Raw genomic sequence first — 13,488 nt, 5'->3', positions numbered from 1 at the left:
CTTAAGCTTCAAACTATTCTATTCTAACTTAAAATACTATCAAAATGTAGCACTTTATAGCTGGCATGATTTGAAAAAAAAATGGTTATCAGTATTTAACTGATGTGAAAATAATTTCATTCTACATTAACAAAACTTCTAGTAATTTTTAAATAAAATAATTTCTAGTAAGTTCTATGGAAATGCCTAAATTGCAAATCTTTTGAGATACTCTAGCTTATTTCAATTATCTAGTCCCGTGCTGTTCAATATAAACAAAATGCAAGCTACATAGGTAATTTAATTCTAGTAGCCATATGAAAGTAAAAAGAAACAGATACATTTTTAATAATATGCTTAACCTAACATATCCAAAATACTATTTAAGCACTAACACAAAAATAATTAGTGAGATATCATACATTTTTTTTTCTTTTTTTTGGTACTAAGCTTTTGAAATTCAGTGTGTATCTTACACACTTCTTATAGGACATCCAAACTCAGAGGGGCCACATTTCAAGTGTCTAGTAGCCACAAGTGTCTAGAAGCTTCTCAACTGGATAGCATGATTTAGTCAATCTGATAACTTCCTTTGGTACCTGGTTTTTTAATCTAGTCTTTTACTAAAACATTTTATGAAAGAACTTAATGAATAAATGATTGTTTTCCTTTGACTTTTGTTTCCTTGGCTGCCATATATGTCAAATTTGATGAGACTTGCCCTCTGCCTTAAATATATGCTTATGTGGGTGAGTGAAATTACCATGGTGATTATATACTAAAAACCTGATATTACTCAGAAGAATGATTTGTTACACAAAATGGAAGACGTTTCATTCACAGGACTGTGAGTACTGAAGAATACTTGCCAGAAGAATCCATTCGAAAACTGGTCCTTGGTGGCACTTGTTCTGGATGGGAAAATGGGGAATTAAAATTGAAATTCATTTATGGCATTTAAAAATTCATTTTTTTTTTGGTTGCAATTAGAACTCACCCCCAATCTTTTTCTTGTGTTTCATGATTTTTTCTCTAAAATCCATGGAGTTAATGGACAGATTTACCCTGTTTTACGTATATGAATATGTCTATAAATGTAGCTCTTTCACATGCAGGCAAATGCCTGAATTCTTTTAGCTCAGAATGGAAAAAAAAGATCACCATTTCCAAAGATTAAGCTTTGATTCTGATGATAAGGATGCTGATTTGAAAGTAAAGTCAATCCAGAACCCAAAATATGCACACAATAAATAAAGATCTTTGAAATCACATTATGATATTGTGTCATCAAATATCAAAATGGAAAGTGAAAACTTCAGTCAATGATTATACTGATTTATATACACCAGTCCAAATATTTTGATCCTTATAATTATTTGGATAGTTGAAGTTATACATAAATAGTTGAATAAAATTGGTTTATTTTAGCAATAGGGATCCTTCATGAGGACTACTATGATACCATAACATGTTACATATAACATAAAAGTTTATGGACATGAATGTAAAATACTAACTATATATATTCTATAATGTGCATATGAAATACTATGGAAAAAATGGGTATTTTATCATTAAATTTAAAAAATCAAAAAACCAAGTTCTGATTGCTTTCTTACTGAGCTTTGTTTGCTTCACTGTTCAACAATGAAAATGAAATAGAAACCTCTTGAGGGCGATGACAAGGCTTCCCCAGGGTACCCTGCACAGCTAGTTTCACTCACTGTGGGGAGAATGAAACTCCCTGCTAGGCAATCTGCATTTTCACAGGAAATTAGCTCTCCAGCAAGACTGTTATTTTTTTAAAAATCTACCTGTCCAGTGTTACTGCTTAAGATTATGAATTGAGAAATATTCTTTAATCATAAAGATGGAGCTATAACCGGGATAGAAGACTGTGCCCTTCTAAACACCTCCATTAGTTGTAAAAGTGACATCATAATCTTTATACTATCCTAATCTCACTAGGACCTACTTGCCATCCAGCAATTACACTCAGTTTACTGAAGCCCCGATGGTCTCATTTTTAATCATGAAAGTACTTTGGGTTACATTGTCAACTTGTGTTGCCACCAAAATGCTCTGACAAACTAACTTTCAATCAAGGACTGATTTTAGAATTTACTTCGAATTTCCATCCCCTTTTATCCCCTGTCTGAGTCCCAGAGCATTAAGTTTTAAACTAGTGAATTAAATGAATTTATAAGCTATCAGGTTGAATCTAATTTCTAAAATACAGGGGAAAAACATGTCTCCAACCTAACTTTTATTTCACTATCATTATTACTTAGCTATTTCTTTCTCTATTAAAAGGAACCTGTTAGAAATATAATACCATAGTTATTTACAAAGTTACTGAAAAATATTATTTTTGAAATTCGATTTCCAAAATAAAATTTACATATGAAAAACAGCAAGCACACTTAACTGGATTTACTGACTCCCTTACCAATATACTCTAACTGCAAAGTGACGCACAATGCGATATATCAGAAACTCCAGCTGAAAGGCAATTTTTTTTCACAGATTAAACCATAACATAAATTATATTAATGACAGCAATAATGATTTTCCTGAACAAGGTACAGGAAATTAACCTTCATTGTATAGTTGTAGACTTTTTTTAATGCTCATTTCCCCCATGGAGTGTTTTTTTTTTTCTTTTTAAATTTTATTTTATTTCTGACTGTGCTCTATGACATATGAAATCACAGTTCCCTGACTAGGGATCGAACCTGCATGCCCTGCACTGGAAGCACAGAGTGCTAACCACTGCATTGCCAAGAAAGTCCCAATAGAGGATATTTTAAATGATGATATTATTAAATTTTTCTAGTCTTTTTATGATTGGAATGTTAAAGTCACTGGTAAAGTATCTAAACATTTACATATCATCTTATTTTGATTTTTCACTAAAATAAGGTAGTGTTCCAGAGAACATTTGTGGATGGGCCTGGACTACCCACAGGCCACTGGACATCAGCAATGTCTAAGCACATGTGGCCAGGGCTTGATCTAGCTGTGTTCAGACACGTGGATGTTTTAGAAACCAAGGTAGCTGTTTATGATTACTGAACAGCTGCCTGCTGCTACGGAAGACCTCACTTTATCTAAACCTTCCCTAAACAATTGGTGTTTCCAGTTTGACTGTATTGAATATTTAGTCACAAGGGCAAAGGAGACTGGAGACAAGAAGGCTCAAGCAGAAGCACTTGCACGGGCTGTGGAGCTCTGACTCTGAGCTCAGTACATCTTGTGCATCTGCCCTGTGTGCTGTGATTCACACCATTGGTTTCCATTTAGGGTCTCAAGTGATGTGCTGCAGTGAATAATATTTTTACACTACCCCAGCTTTCCAAATGGCTCTGCCATTAGGATGGAAGACAGTGCTAACTACAACCCTTGCTCACTAAAAACAAGGAAAGAGCCGCACAAAAAAGAAGATGGTTTAGAAATACAACCACACATTTAAGATGTTATGAATTACATGTGCATTATAATCCCGAAAGAACTCCACAAGGAACAACAAAATTGCAGGATAAAAGCCATAGATGTGAAAAACACAATGGTCCATTTTTGATCAGCTGTGAATTATAATTTCATTTCAAAAGAGTACTAAAAACAGTCTTGTAGCCTTCCTTCATTATGCTATTTAACTGGCCTGTGCTTGCTCTTGATTGTTACCTTTAGCACAAAACTCATTGCTTATTACGGATTAATGCGTCCTCATTTCTCGAAAGAAAAGTTAATTGTGTGAGCTCATTTTGAAGAAATTCCAGAGGAATTTCTATTCTAAGGAGGTCCTACCAGAAGGCACATTATACTATATGGATCCCTCACTCTTTTACAGTCCTACGTTTGAGTGATGTCTTACTGCAAAGGAGTATGGACATGTTGTACCTCATAAATTGTTTATTTATAATAACCAAGGTTCAGTGTGAAGAGAAAAATGTTTGAACAACTTCAGTCATAATTCACCTTGGGTTCCTACTAAGGGACAGAATCATGAGGGAAGAGTTTCAGGGAACAAGGGGTTTTCTTCTGTCTCTATTTGTTTTCACTGGCTAGACTGTTCCAGCTTCTGAGATTGTAGTGTGGAATGTGTTTAAGAAATGGATCCATGAGCTGAGGGGACAAACTCTAAAATAAGTCTGAATTAGAGAAAAATGAAGCAGCAGGACATGGCCCTCATTCCTAAATTATCAAGTTCCTTGGGATGATCACAATCTTATTTTGTAAGATTCCATAGTGAGCCACACTCATTTCTTTGGAAAGCACTTTGTATTCCCTTGCATAAAAAAGAGGAGCCAGTATGGCCATTTTTCTGCAGTTATGTGAGTACAATCTGTCTTAGGAGCAGAAAGACAAAGTTAACTCTTTTTTGATCCTATGATTATTGTGATGACTAATCTGATTTATTTTCTGTGATAAGAATGAGAACTTCTCTTCACTTAGATTAGTGAAGCCTCACCACCTACTTTTTCTACTTAGTTTGCCATGCTCTGGACTTGCACATTTGCATAGTTTTCTGGGTATGGAAGGAGTTCTCTGGGTGTTTGGCTACTAAGACAAGTCACTACATACATCTTTACCTCAAATTAGGGATAAAAGATGTATTGACAAAAATTCAGGGAGCCAAATAAATCAGTTTGAAAGAAACTATTTATATGATTAGGCTTTAAAATTTGTATTCACAGCCTGTATATGTAGATATATGCTTTTCTTGGACAGCAATGGTGTCTATCTCTTTAACAGACTATGTAGTAAAGGAAAGTCATGTAACTTATCATTCAATGAGGACAATCTGCAGTGTTAAAGGGAGCTATTAATTATACCAGGACAACGCAGAGCAGGGCTCTCCCAGGCAAATAGCATGCCTAGTCACCCTAGATAGTCTTGGGGTAAGTAGGGCACTACAAACTGTCTCCTATCACATTAGAAATATGTGGTTGAAACAATGATGTAAACACACATAGAGAACAAGTGGCAGGAGGAGATGGGAGGGCAGAAGGCAGGAAGGATCTTTAGAAATTGTCTTTTCCCCTCAAAGTCAGAAATGGTGTACGGAGCCTAGCATTTAGAATGCTTGCATACAAACCGAGACAATTCAAGCCCTTGTGACTGCAAAGAAAATTAAAGTCCCTCTTTCATGAGATTTATGGAAAAAGGACAGAGATGGGAAAACTTAAAAATAGCATGGCTTATCTCATTACACAACGGTGGGTATTTTCCTCTGCTTTCAATTTTAAAAAATCCAAGTAACGGAAACAGCGAGAAGTCAATTATCAACAGAGACCGTTACACAAAGGAAAGTGAGATTTATCTAAAAGTCTTGGATAGAGATGAGGGTGGGTAGATTTTTGCTGTTTTCTGGGAATTTCCAGTAATAATACAGGGTGTCAGCACTTGAAAAACTAACATGAAAACCCAGAAACCCCACTGGTCAAAATTTCTTTTGGGACTTTTTAGGCATGGTTCTTCTACTATGTTTATAAGCCTATGTGGAATGAAGTTAATCAGGAAAATTTTTCTTTTTGCGTAGAGCTTGCCAGTAAGAACTAATGAGATTTTGATAATTAAAAGATGTTTAATGCAAGACATTCTTCTGATTAAATATCAATTCTGAACATGGAATGAAAAACGATGGGTCTAATTATATTTAAACTATTATCTGTATCAATTGTAACATTTTTCATGTTAAAATACTGATAATTATTCGCTGTTGCATAATAAAACGTCATTCAGGAATGGCTTTCCTATGTTTGTGTCCCCAGTTTCACTGTAAGCCTCATGTGAGTGGAGATTATGTCTTGTGATTTTTCTCTCGTGGAGTGCCCAGCAGAGTTCCAGACACACACTGTGCTTCATACAGTCTTGTTGATTGATGCGGAGCCTGGGGCTGCCACCTCTGGGCACTCTGCCTGATGCTCTGCAATCAGAGGCATTGCCTGGCCAGCTAGATGGAAGAACCTTCTTTCTCTCAAATCCCATGTCATCATAAGATCTGATGAGGAAATGAGGTGTTTCTAGCTTTTCCTTTCATAAGCATGTACCTGCCATGTTCTGTTTCCTGTGGCTCTAGTAGCCTATGGTTGTCTTTGTTTATTTTAAATCACAGTATTTTTCCTCCCAGGAATACATCTTTATTAAGATGTCCTGTGCATGCACATTAAAATGTCAGCATAATCTAATTATGAGCCAAATGAGGCACAGCACCACTTACATCATTTGATAAGTTTCCATCATTTGCAGAGGACTAGTAATTTGAATACAAATACTTCTTGACAGACTGGATGTAACAAACATTCTGTAGCTTTGTACAGTAGAGGCTTGTGGATGCAGGTACACTCTTTTATTTGGTAACAGCAACCCAGTTTTAAACATGAATTTAAAAAATCTGCGTTAGATTTCATTGTAAAAGAGGATACCATGAGGTCATTATAGGTCAAGGGAAATGTGAAAAGATTTGGTTTAGACACTTTGGTTAGGATTCCCTTCCATATTTTCCTTGGTCCCACTGATTTTTTCTCCTAGGAAACAGTTCGGAGGTACAGAATAAAAGGAGTCACACCTAAATATTATGCATGTAATTCTAAAGAATAGTATCTAAAGAATTACATACATCAATATGGGTCTTTTGTTTGGATGAAAACATTTTACAATGGTTAAAAAAAACAAAACTATTAGAAGATAATGAGAAATAGACTGAGCTCTCCCTCTGTTCATTAAAAGAATGTATTTTTGGCATTTTTCTAAAAATTTAAAAGAGATAATGAGACTTTTTCATACTTGGAAACAGGATACGGATACAGGGCAAAAGTCTATGTGAAGCTGAGAAAAGCAAAGCGAACCGATCAGCTATCCAGAAATTAGAGAAAGTGGTGCCATGTTTTTTGTTGTTGTTGTTGTTGTTTGTTTCCTTAATCTTCAGAGCAGAGCTTTTCTTACCTGGACATGATTTCTGTGTTTCATTCACACTCCATTTAGTGTTACAAAATAACAGGACAGAGAGAGAAGGATGGGAGAGAAAATGGCTCTTTTGGCTCCTAAGAGTTGTGACCCTGAAAACATCATTGTGTCCTTGGAAACATCAGAGAGAGCTGAGAAAACAAGACAGAGGTGGTGGGAAGGTGGCGGGGAGGAGCAATGAAAGAGGTCCCAGTAGAGGCATAGGCTGGGCTCTGATGGAAGTGCAGGGGCATGGGGCGGGCAGTCAGGATGTTTGTTGTTCAAGTGGCTGCAGACACAAAGGGGTACAGAGCTCCCAGAGGAGGACGGAAAAAGAAAGTCACGGAGGTTAAGGCGGATTGGTTTGCGAGGTTTGTCACAGGTGAGGAGTGGAAAGGCAATGAACGGAAGGAGCATTGCAGGGGCTGGATAAAGAAATCAGAATTTGTTCAGGGTTAAAAGAAGGTCACACACCATTCCTTTCCACAAACATCATTAGACACCATAAAGAAAAGACAGAATAAACAGCAACACTGCCTTTGTCTTGAATAACAAACCTTGCATTGGTCAGGAAACCACAAAAGGATGGAAGCAAGTGACTATTGAAGCGACAAAAACAGGAGAGAGCCTCTCTTGACATTCCCTAAAGGTAATCACAAAATTCAGCAAGCAAGGACAGGAGGATATGTTCCACCTTCTGAGTTAGGACTTCTCCTGTGTCCTGATCTCTACTCGTTTACACTTATTTTTCTTATCTCCCAGTTAGTGAGAGCAGGACATAGAACTCAACTTGGGTGTCTCCTCATGGTGCTAAATGTCAAGTAGGTATTTAATAAATACTTGATTACTGAAGTAGAAAAGGTATTAAGAACTGTGCTGAAATCATTCCTAATTTTTCAGTATAATTACTGTTAACACCATGAATTCATACTCTGTATTACACAGTGAAAAAAATTCTTTATTCTATCAGAGCAAAGACATTCTAACTACAGTGCCCTTTAAAAACATTTTAGTTGTTCAGCCAGAAGGAGAAAAGTGAAATACACTAGCCCTGACACAGCCAATTATTTTTAAAAGAGTGGCAGGGGTGGTGGTGGCAGGGGGAGGTTCATTATGATGAGGGTGATTTCTCAATGGCCTGCTGTCCTAACTAGTTCATCAAGTAAAATTACTTTTACACAGAGTTGTAGAGGATGGGGAAAGGGTATTATGTCTACTTTCCCCCTTACCAGCTGGGCACATAATTCTCAGCCCCTGAGCTCATCAAAGAGTAGGCAGATTTGAGATCCTCTGAGATCACACACAATTTAAAACTTGCTATTCATGCTTCAGATGATAAAGGTGGAAAGAAGACACTGGTGGAATGCCGAAACAAAGGAAATCAGCAGACTGTAAACAGGAGCACGGGGAAGCAAACCCGGCTCTCTAGGCTAGTTTTCTCAAGCTGTTACTCAAGTTCATATTATACTGCGGATTTCCTTCATAGATTATACATTCAAGCCATTTGGATTCCTGTTCTTTAACGTTCAAAAGAGATGACCTGTTAGGTGGTGGAAAGTGGCTCGGTGAATGCATATGCAATATTAAAAACCTTTGTTTTCTAATATTTATAAAGTGCAATGAAATGATTTTAGAAGACTTTTAAATAGGGTGACAAGTGCCTACACAATATTTTATGACTCAACTTTCAAATGGGACCCAGTGCATTAAACAAGAAGCAGAAATTTCAGGTAGAAATGATTGACACCTGCTCTTTGCTTCTTTGAGAACCATTTACTTTCACTATCATGAGTTGGAAGGACTTGGTTGACATTTTAATCACATTCCTAAAATCTTCAGTGACTGCATTCATGCTCTAAGAAAATCTATGCTTCAGACTAAGATCAGATTAAACATAAAAATCCTAACTATTTCTTCTTATTATCTGGTGGCTTAAATAAAGCTATTCGTCTCTTTCCCTACTGCCTACACTTTGCCTCCTTTTCCCACCACATTCCTGATTTTCTTAAAGGATTTAGGGAGAAAAAGGAAGAAACAAAATTTAAACCCAAAAGATATGAGCTCTTTTTGAGTTGACATAGATTTTTTCCTTTTTTAAGGAAAAGTTTAGATCAGCTGGCTTTACTTTCGAGATAGGTTTTGAACCTCAAAATATAAAATCACACCAGATCATTCCAGCCTCAATAGATCCCCTGGCAGGGCTTCAGCTATTTGTAATACACTCTTGTTTTATGTGGCTTTCACTTACGCCTACTTTCATAAATGGCTCTCGATTTCTCGTAGAGCTCATATGGGTCAGGCTTCCTTGGGTCAAAGGCCTCTGTTGAGTCAGGAAAGGAACTCCTGTGAAGGGCGGGCGGGAAGGGCAGGTTCTGTGGTATGGCCGGAGCAGATAAACTCGTTTGAGGACTGCCTTGGTTCTCCCATCGGTCCATTATCTGTAAAGCCAAAGAGAACAGAGAAGATGACTGATGATGAACTCTTTCTTGCTGTTTCCCTTGTCACACACCACAGCCCTCACATTTAAGTTTGACTTCCTTGTCCTGCAGATTTTTCTTTTACAAAACATTCAAAACTTTCGTATAAGTGTCTTGAAAGAAAAATTCTATTTCTATATAATAAAACACAATAGATGGTTATAAATACATATGTTGCTTGACTTTTGAATGCAAACTTTCATAATCTTGTCACCTACCAGCTAGTAATTTTCAGTGAATCACTTAATCTCTCTGAATCTGTTTTTTTTTCCTCCCTATAAGACACTGTATGTATTTCATGTATGTATTACAGATAATTTATCTGTAAGTGCTTATAACTGTATGGTATTGTTCCTTTTCTAAGATGGCTCCAATTCATGACACCGTTTTTACTGAAGAAAATAGTCTGCAGATATTTATTTGACACCTATACACATCCAAACCACTTCCTATACTTGAACATTCAATCACTTTCCTCATGGTTGATAAGTAATTATGCAACCCTTTGGGGTTTCTGAATTGTTCAAAGTCTCCTATGAAGCTTCATTTACTGCTGATCTAGTGGTTTCTTCTCCAAAATGCTGCTGCTGCCACCATCATGATTTATTAACAGTCTGTAGAATACTTTTTAGTTCACCAAGCTCTTTCATTTACATTATCTTCTTTGATCATCACTATAGCCCAATGAGGTAAAGTGGGGACTCATTTCTTTTCATCAAGGAGAAAGCCACGTTCACCAAGATCACCTGTTTACACAACCAACTTAAACAACCAATCGATTTCTCTTTCAAACTCAATTTCAGCTTTTCAGTTTTGACTAAACCTATTGTGTGTAGAATGAGATTAGGGTACCCTCTTGTTTGAAATTCTGCACTAAGTGAGTATAGCCCTCAGGATAAACGCCACTTTCTAGCGGGGCATGGCGGCTCTCCAGCTGATCCTCTTTCTCCTCTCCACTGATGGTCCCTTCTCTCATTCCCTAGAACCCTACAGGTTCTCTCCCTTGCGTATTTTATTTCTTTTTCTGCTTGCAAAGTTTACCTATTTTGCACGCTTCCATCCTCATCTTCATTATAGCTGGCTGCTAGATTCAGATGAGGCCCCTCCCCCAGAAGGCCTTTGCTGACCATTCCTGATCTGGTTACTTGTCCCTCCTGGGTGCTCCCACGGTACCCACTACCTACCCCTCACGCTCAAGTGTAATTGCAAGTCCACCTTTGTCTCCGCACATAGATGATGCTGGGAACAGAGACTGCAGGGGACATAGTGTCTCTCATTGTTGCATTATCAACACACAGCAAGTACTCAGAAAATGCAAATTTAGTGAATGGATGAAATCAATAAAATATGGTCACCTGTTCTTTCTTGAAGACCAGTTTTGATACACACTCTTTTGAGCTTGGCAGGATTATAACTTTCTAGTCTCTACTGCACTGTCACCACTTTTGTTTTCATAACAGCTATTATTTGGTTAGGGCTTCAATGCCAGCTGTCACCTATCAGCAGTATATGTTTTAAAGCTGGAGAGGATGTGAGATAGCATGTAACACAAAGGTCCCTGTGACCCACTTATGTACCTAGGATTGTGGCAGGGGTTGGACCATTCAGCAAACCGGGCAAGAAATGGCTCACTGACCCTTCTCTCAGTACTACTGGAGATAAGGCCTGAATATATGAGCCTTTTTGAAATTCCTATATTGACATTCTAACACTCACGGTAACACTACTAGGAGGTGGAGCTTTGGGGAGATAATTAGGTCATGAAGCTGGAGCTTTCATGAATGGAACTGGTGTCCTTATAGAGGAGACCCCAGATAACTCTGTAGTCCCAAGTGCCAGGTGAGGTTACAGCCATCTAGGAGGTGGGCTCTGACCAATACTGAATCTTCTGGTGCCTTCATCTTGGACTTTTAGCTTGCAGAACTATGAGAAATATATTCCTGTTTTTATAAGACACAAATCTATTTTACCATAGCTTAAAGAAGAAACTAAGACACTTGGTTTCATTTTAATTTGTTTTCTTAAAACATGGGCTACTGACCAAGATTTCATTTGAACAAAGGTTCTATACCTAACAAAGATGGAAAACCCCTGCTGCTGCTGCTGCTGCTGCTGCTAAGTCACTTCAGTCATGTCCGACTCTGTGTGACCCCATAGACGGAAGCCCACCAGGCTCTCCTGTCCCTGGGATTCTCCAGGCAAGAACACTGGAGTGGGTTGCCATTTCCTTCTCCAATGTATGAAAGTGAAAGTGAAGTCCCTCAGTCGTGTCTGACCCTTAGAGACCCCACGGACTGCAGTCTACCAGGCTCCTCCATCCATGGAATTTTCTAGGCAAGAGTACTGGAGTGGCTTGCCATTGCCTTCTCCAGGAAAACCCCTAGCTGAGTTTAACTCCCTAATATTAAACATGATCTCTAGGAGCACAGAGAGGTCCAGCAGCTGTCAGTGCCCAACCCTGGGTCAAAAACAAATCTATAACTATAATGGGAGTTCATTTTTTCTTTTAACATAATAATACATTAAGGGGAATAATTGGTAAATTTGCTTAGAGTCCTGGCTAATTTTCTGCTCAGTGACCCTTTTGCTCCAATTTAGTAGAAATCTTTAAATATGCACTTCATAATTCACTTGAAAGTAAAATTTGCCTAGGAAGTCATTGTAGGTTCCTTTGGTCATCCATTCTCTATGCCTGTGCTCTGACAGGAAGACCCACACTGTGGCTAAAGGCATATTCTTTTTTATTTTACATTTTAACTGACTTCAGGCACCATGTGGGTGCATTTTGGCTGTGACTTTCTCTCTTCTGTTTCCAAACATAAGATACTTAATTCTAAAAAGTAAATAAATTAGAAATATGGTCTGAATCGCTGAGTATCCCACTTGTCATCAAAGGGCTTCAGCACATGTCTGTTTATTTCTCCTATCTTCCACGGAGGGTTATCTGATTCTCCCATAAGTCTTGCTAGTATATATATTGCTCATGTACAGTCACTGGAGCAAACATGCTTCAGGTGAAATATTAGTATTCTAAAAAACATTCTTAAAACTAAAAAATAAATAATGCTTTTGGCACTGTTTAGGAAAGTGTCTGTGGCAGACAGAAAAATTCTACAATGTCTACAGCACAGAGATGGAGAAATTTGCTGAGTCCAGTTCATGTTTAGTAAAGCATTCACAGTGTCTTGCTGTGACATTAATCAATCCTCAAGTCACTCTGTCAGGGATTTGTAAGACTGTAGAGCAGATAATCTCAGTGCCCATGAAATTACTGAAAAAGAAGATTCATAGTTCTTCATTCCCCCACCCTTTTATCAAGTCATTTGAAGTTCAGACTTAGAAGACCATGGTAGAAACCCCTGCTGTGGGATCACCGCCCCCCCCTCCACCGCCCCCACTGCTCACTGGAGCTGATGCGCTGATCTGACAGCACCTTGTTTTTTTTAATTGAAGGATAATTGGTTTTACAGAATTTTGTTAATTTCTGCCAAACATCAACATGAATCAGCCATAGGTATAGGGGCTTCCCTGGTGACTCAGACAGTAAAGAATCTGCCTGCAATGCAGGAGATGTGGGTTCCATTCCTGGGTTGGGAAGATCTCCTGGAGAAGAGAATGGCTACCCACTCCAGTATTCTTGCCTGGAGAATGCTATGGGAGAGGAGCCTGGCAGGCTACAGTCCACGGGGTCGCAAAGAGTCTGACATGACTGAGCAACTCTATTGACTTCCCAATACTTTCTTAGATACCTTGGTCTCCGTATTTTTGCCTTCTAGCTGGGTTACCATATACTCACTAGTTCCTCTCAATATTCATGAACCACCTAGATTCTTATCCCAACTCCTTATCCCACCTAATGTCTTCCTGGCCTTGACCTCTGAAGAGCTGTGTTATCTACCAGGCGTTTACCTATCAACAAGGCTTCTGATTGGAACTTTCCAGTCCTAGCCTAGGCCAATATTTATAAAACTTCACTAGAGTAAGGAAAAATGGAAACAAAATAGTTTTCCTTATCTGGAAGACTTGTATTTCTATTCTACTTGATGAATGAATGAATGTTTTAACTGTATGAAAGTATAGTCAC

General features: G+C 38.0%; 1 protein-coding gene across 1 annotated transcript in view; it reads right to left on the bottom strand.

The window, feature by feature from the left end:
• MAGI2 (membrane associated guanylate kinase, WW and PDZ domain containing 2) overlaps positions 1–13,488 on the bottom strand; it is a 1,553,247-nt gene that overhangs the window by 205,206 nt on the left and 1,334,553 nt on the right. Inside the window, exon 12 of the mRNA XM_055420681.2 lies at positions 9,176–9,365. Coding sequence (XP_055276656.1) covers positions 9,176–9,365 — 190 coding nt within the window. The remainder of the gene's footprint in view (positions 1–9,175; positions 9,366–13,488) is intronic.

Source organism: Moschus berezovskii, chromosome 3, assembly GCF_049115385.1.
Source record: "Moschus berezovskii isolate FMDL1 chromosome 3, NW_MosBer_1.0, whole genome shotgun sequence".
NCBI classification, from domain to species: domain Eukaryota; kingdom Metazoa; phylum Chordata; class Mammalia; order Artiodactyla; family Moschidae; genus Moschus; species Moschus berezovskii.
Note: the sequence above shows the minus strand (reverse complement) of the source record. Positions and strands in the feature narration are given on the sequence as shown.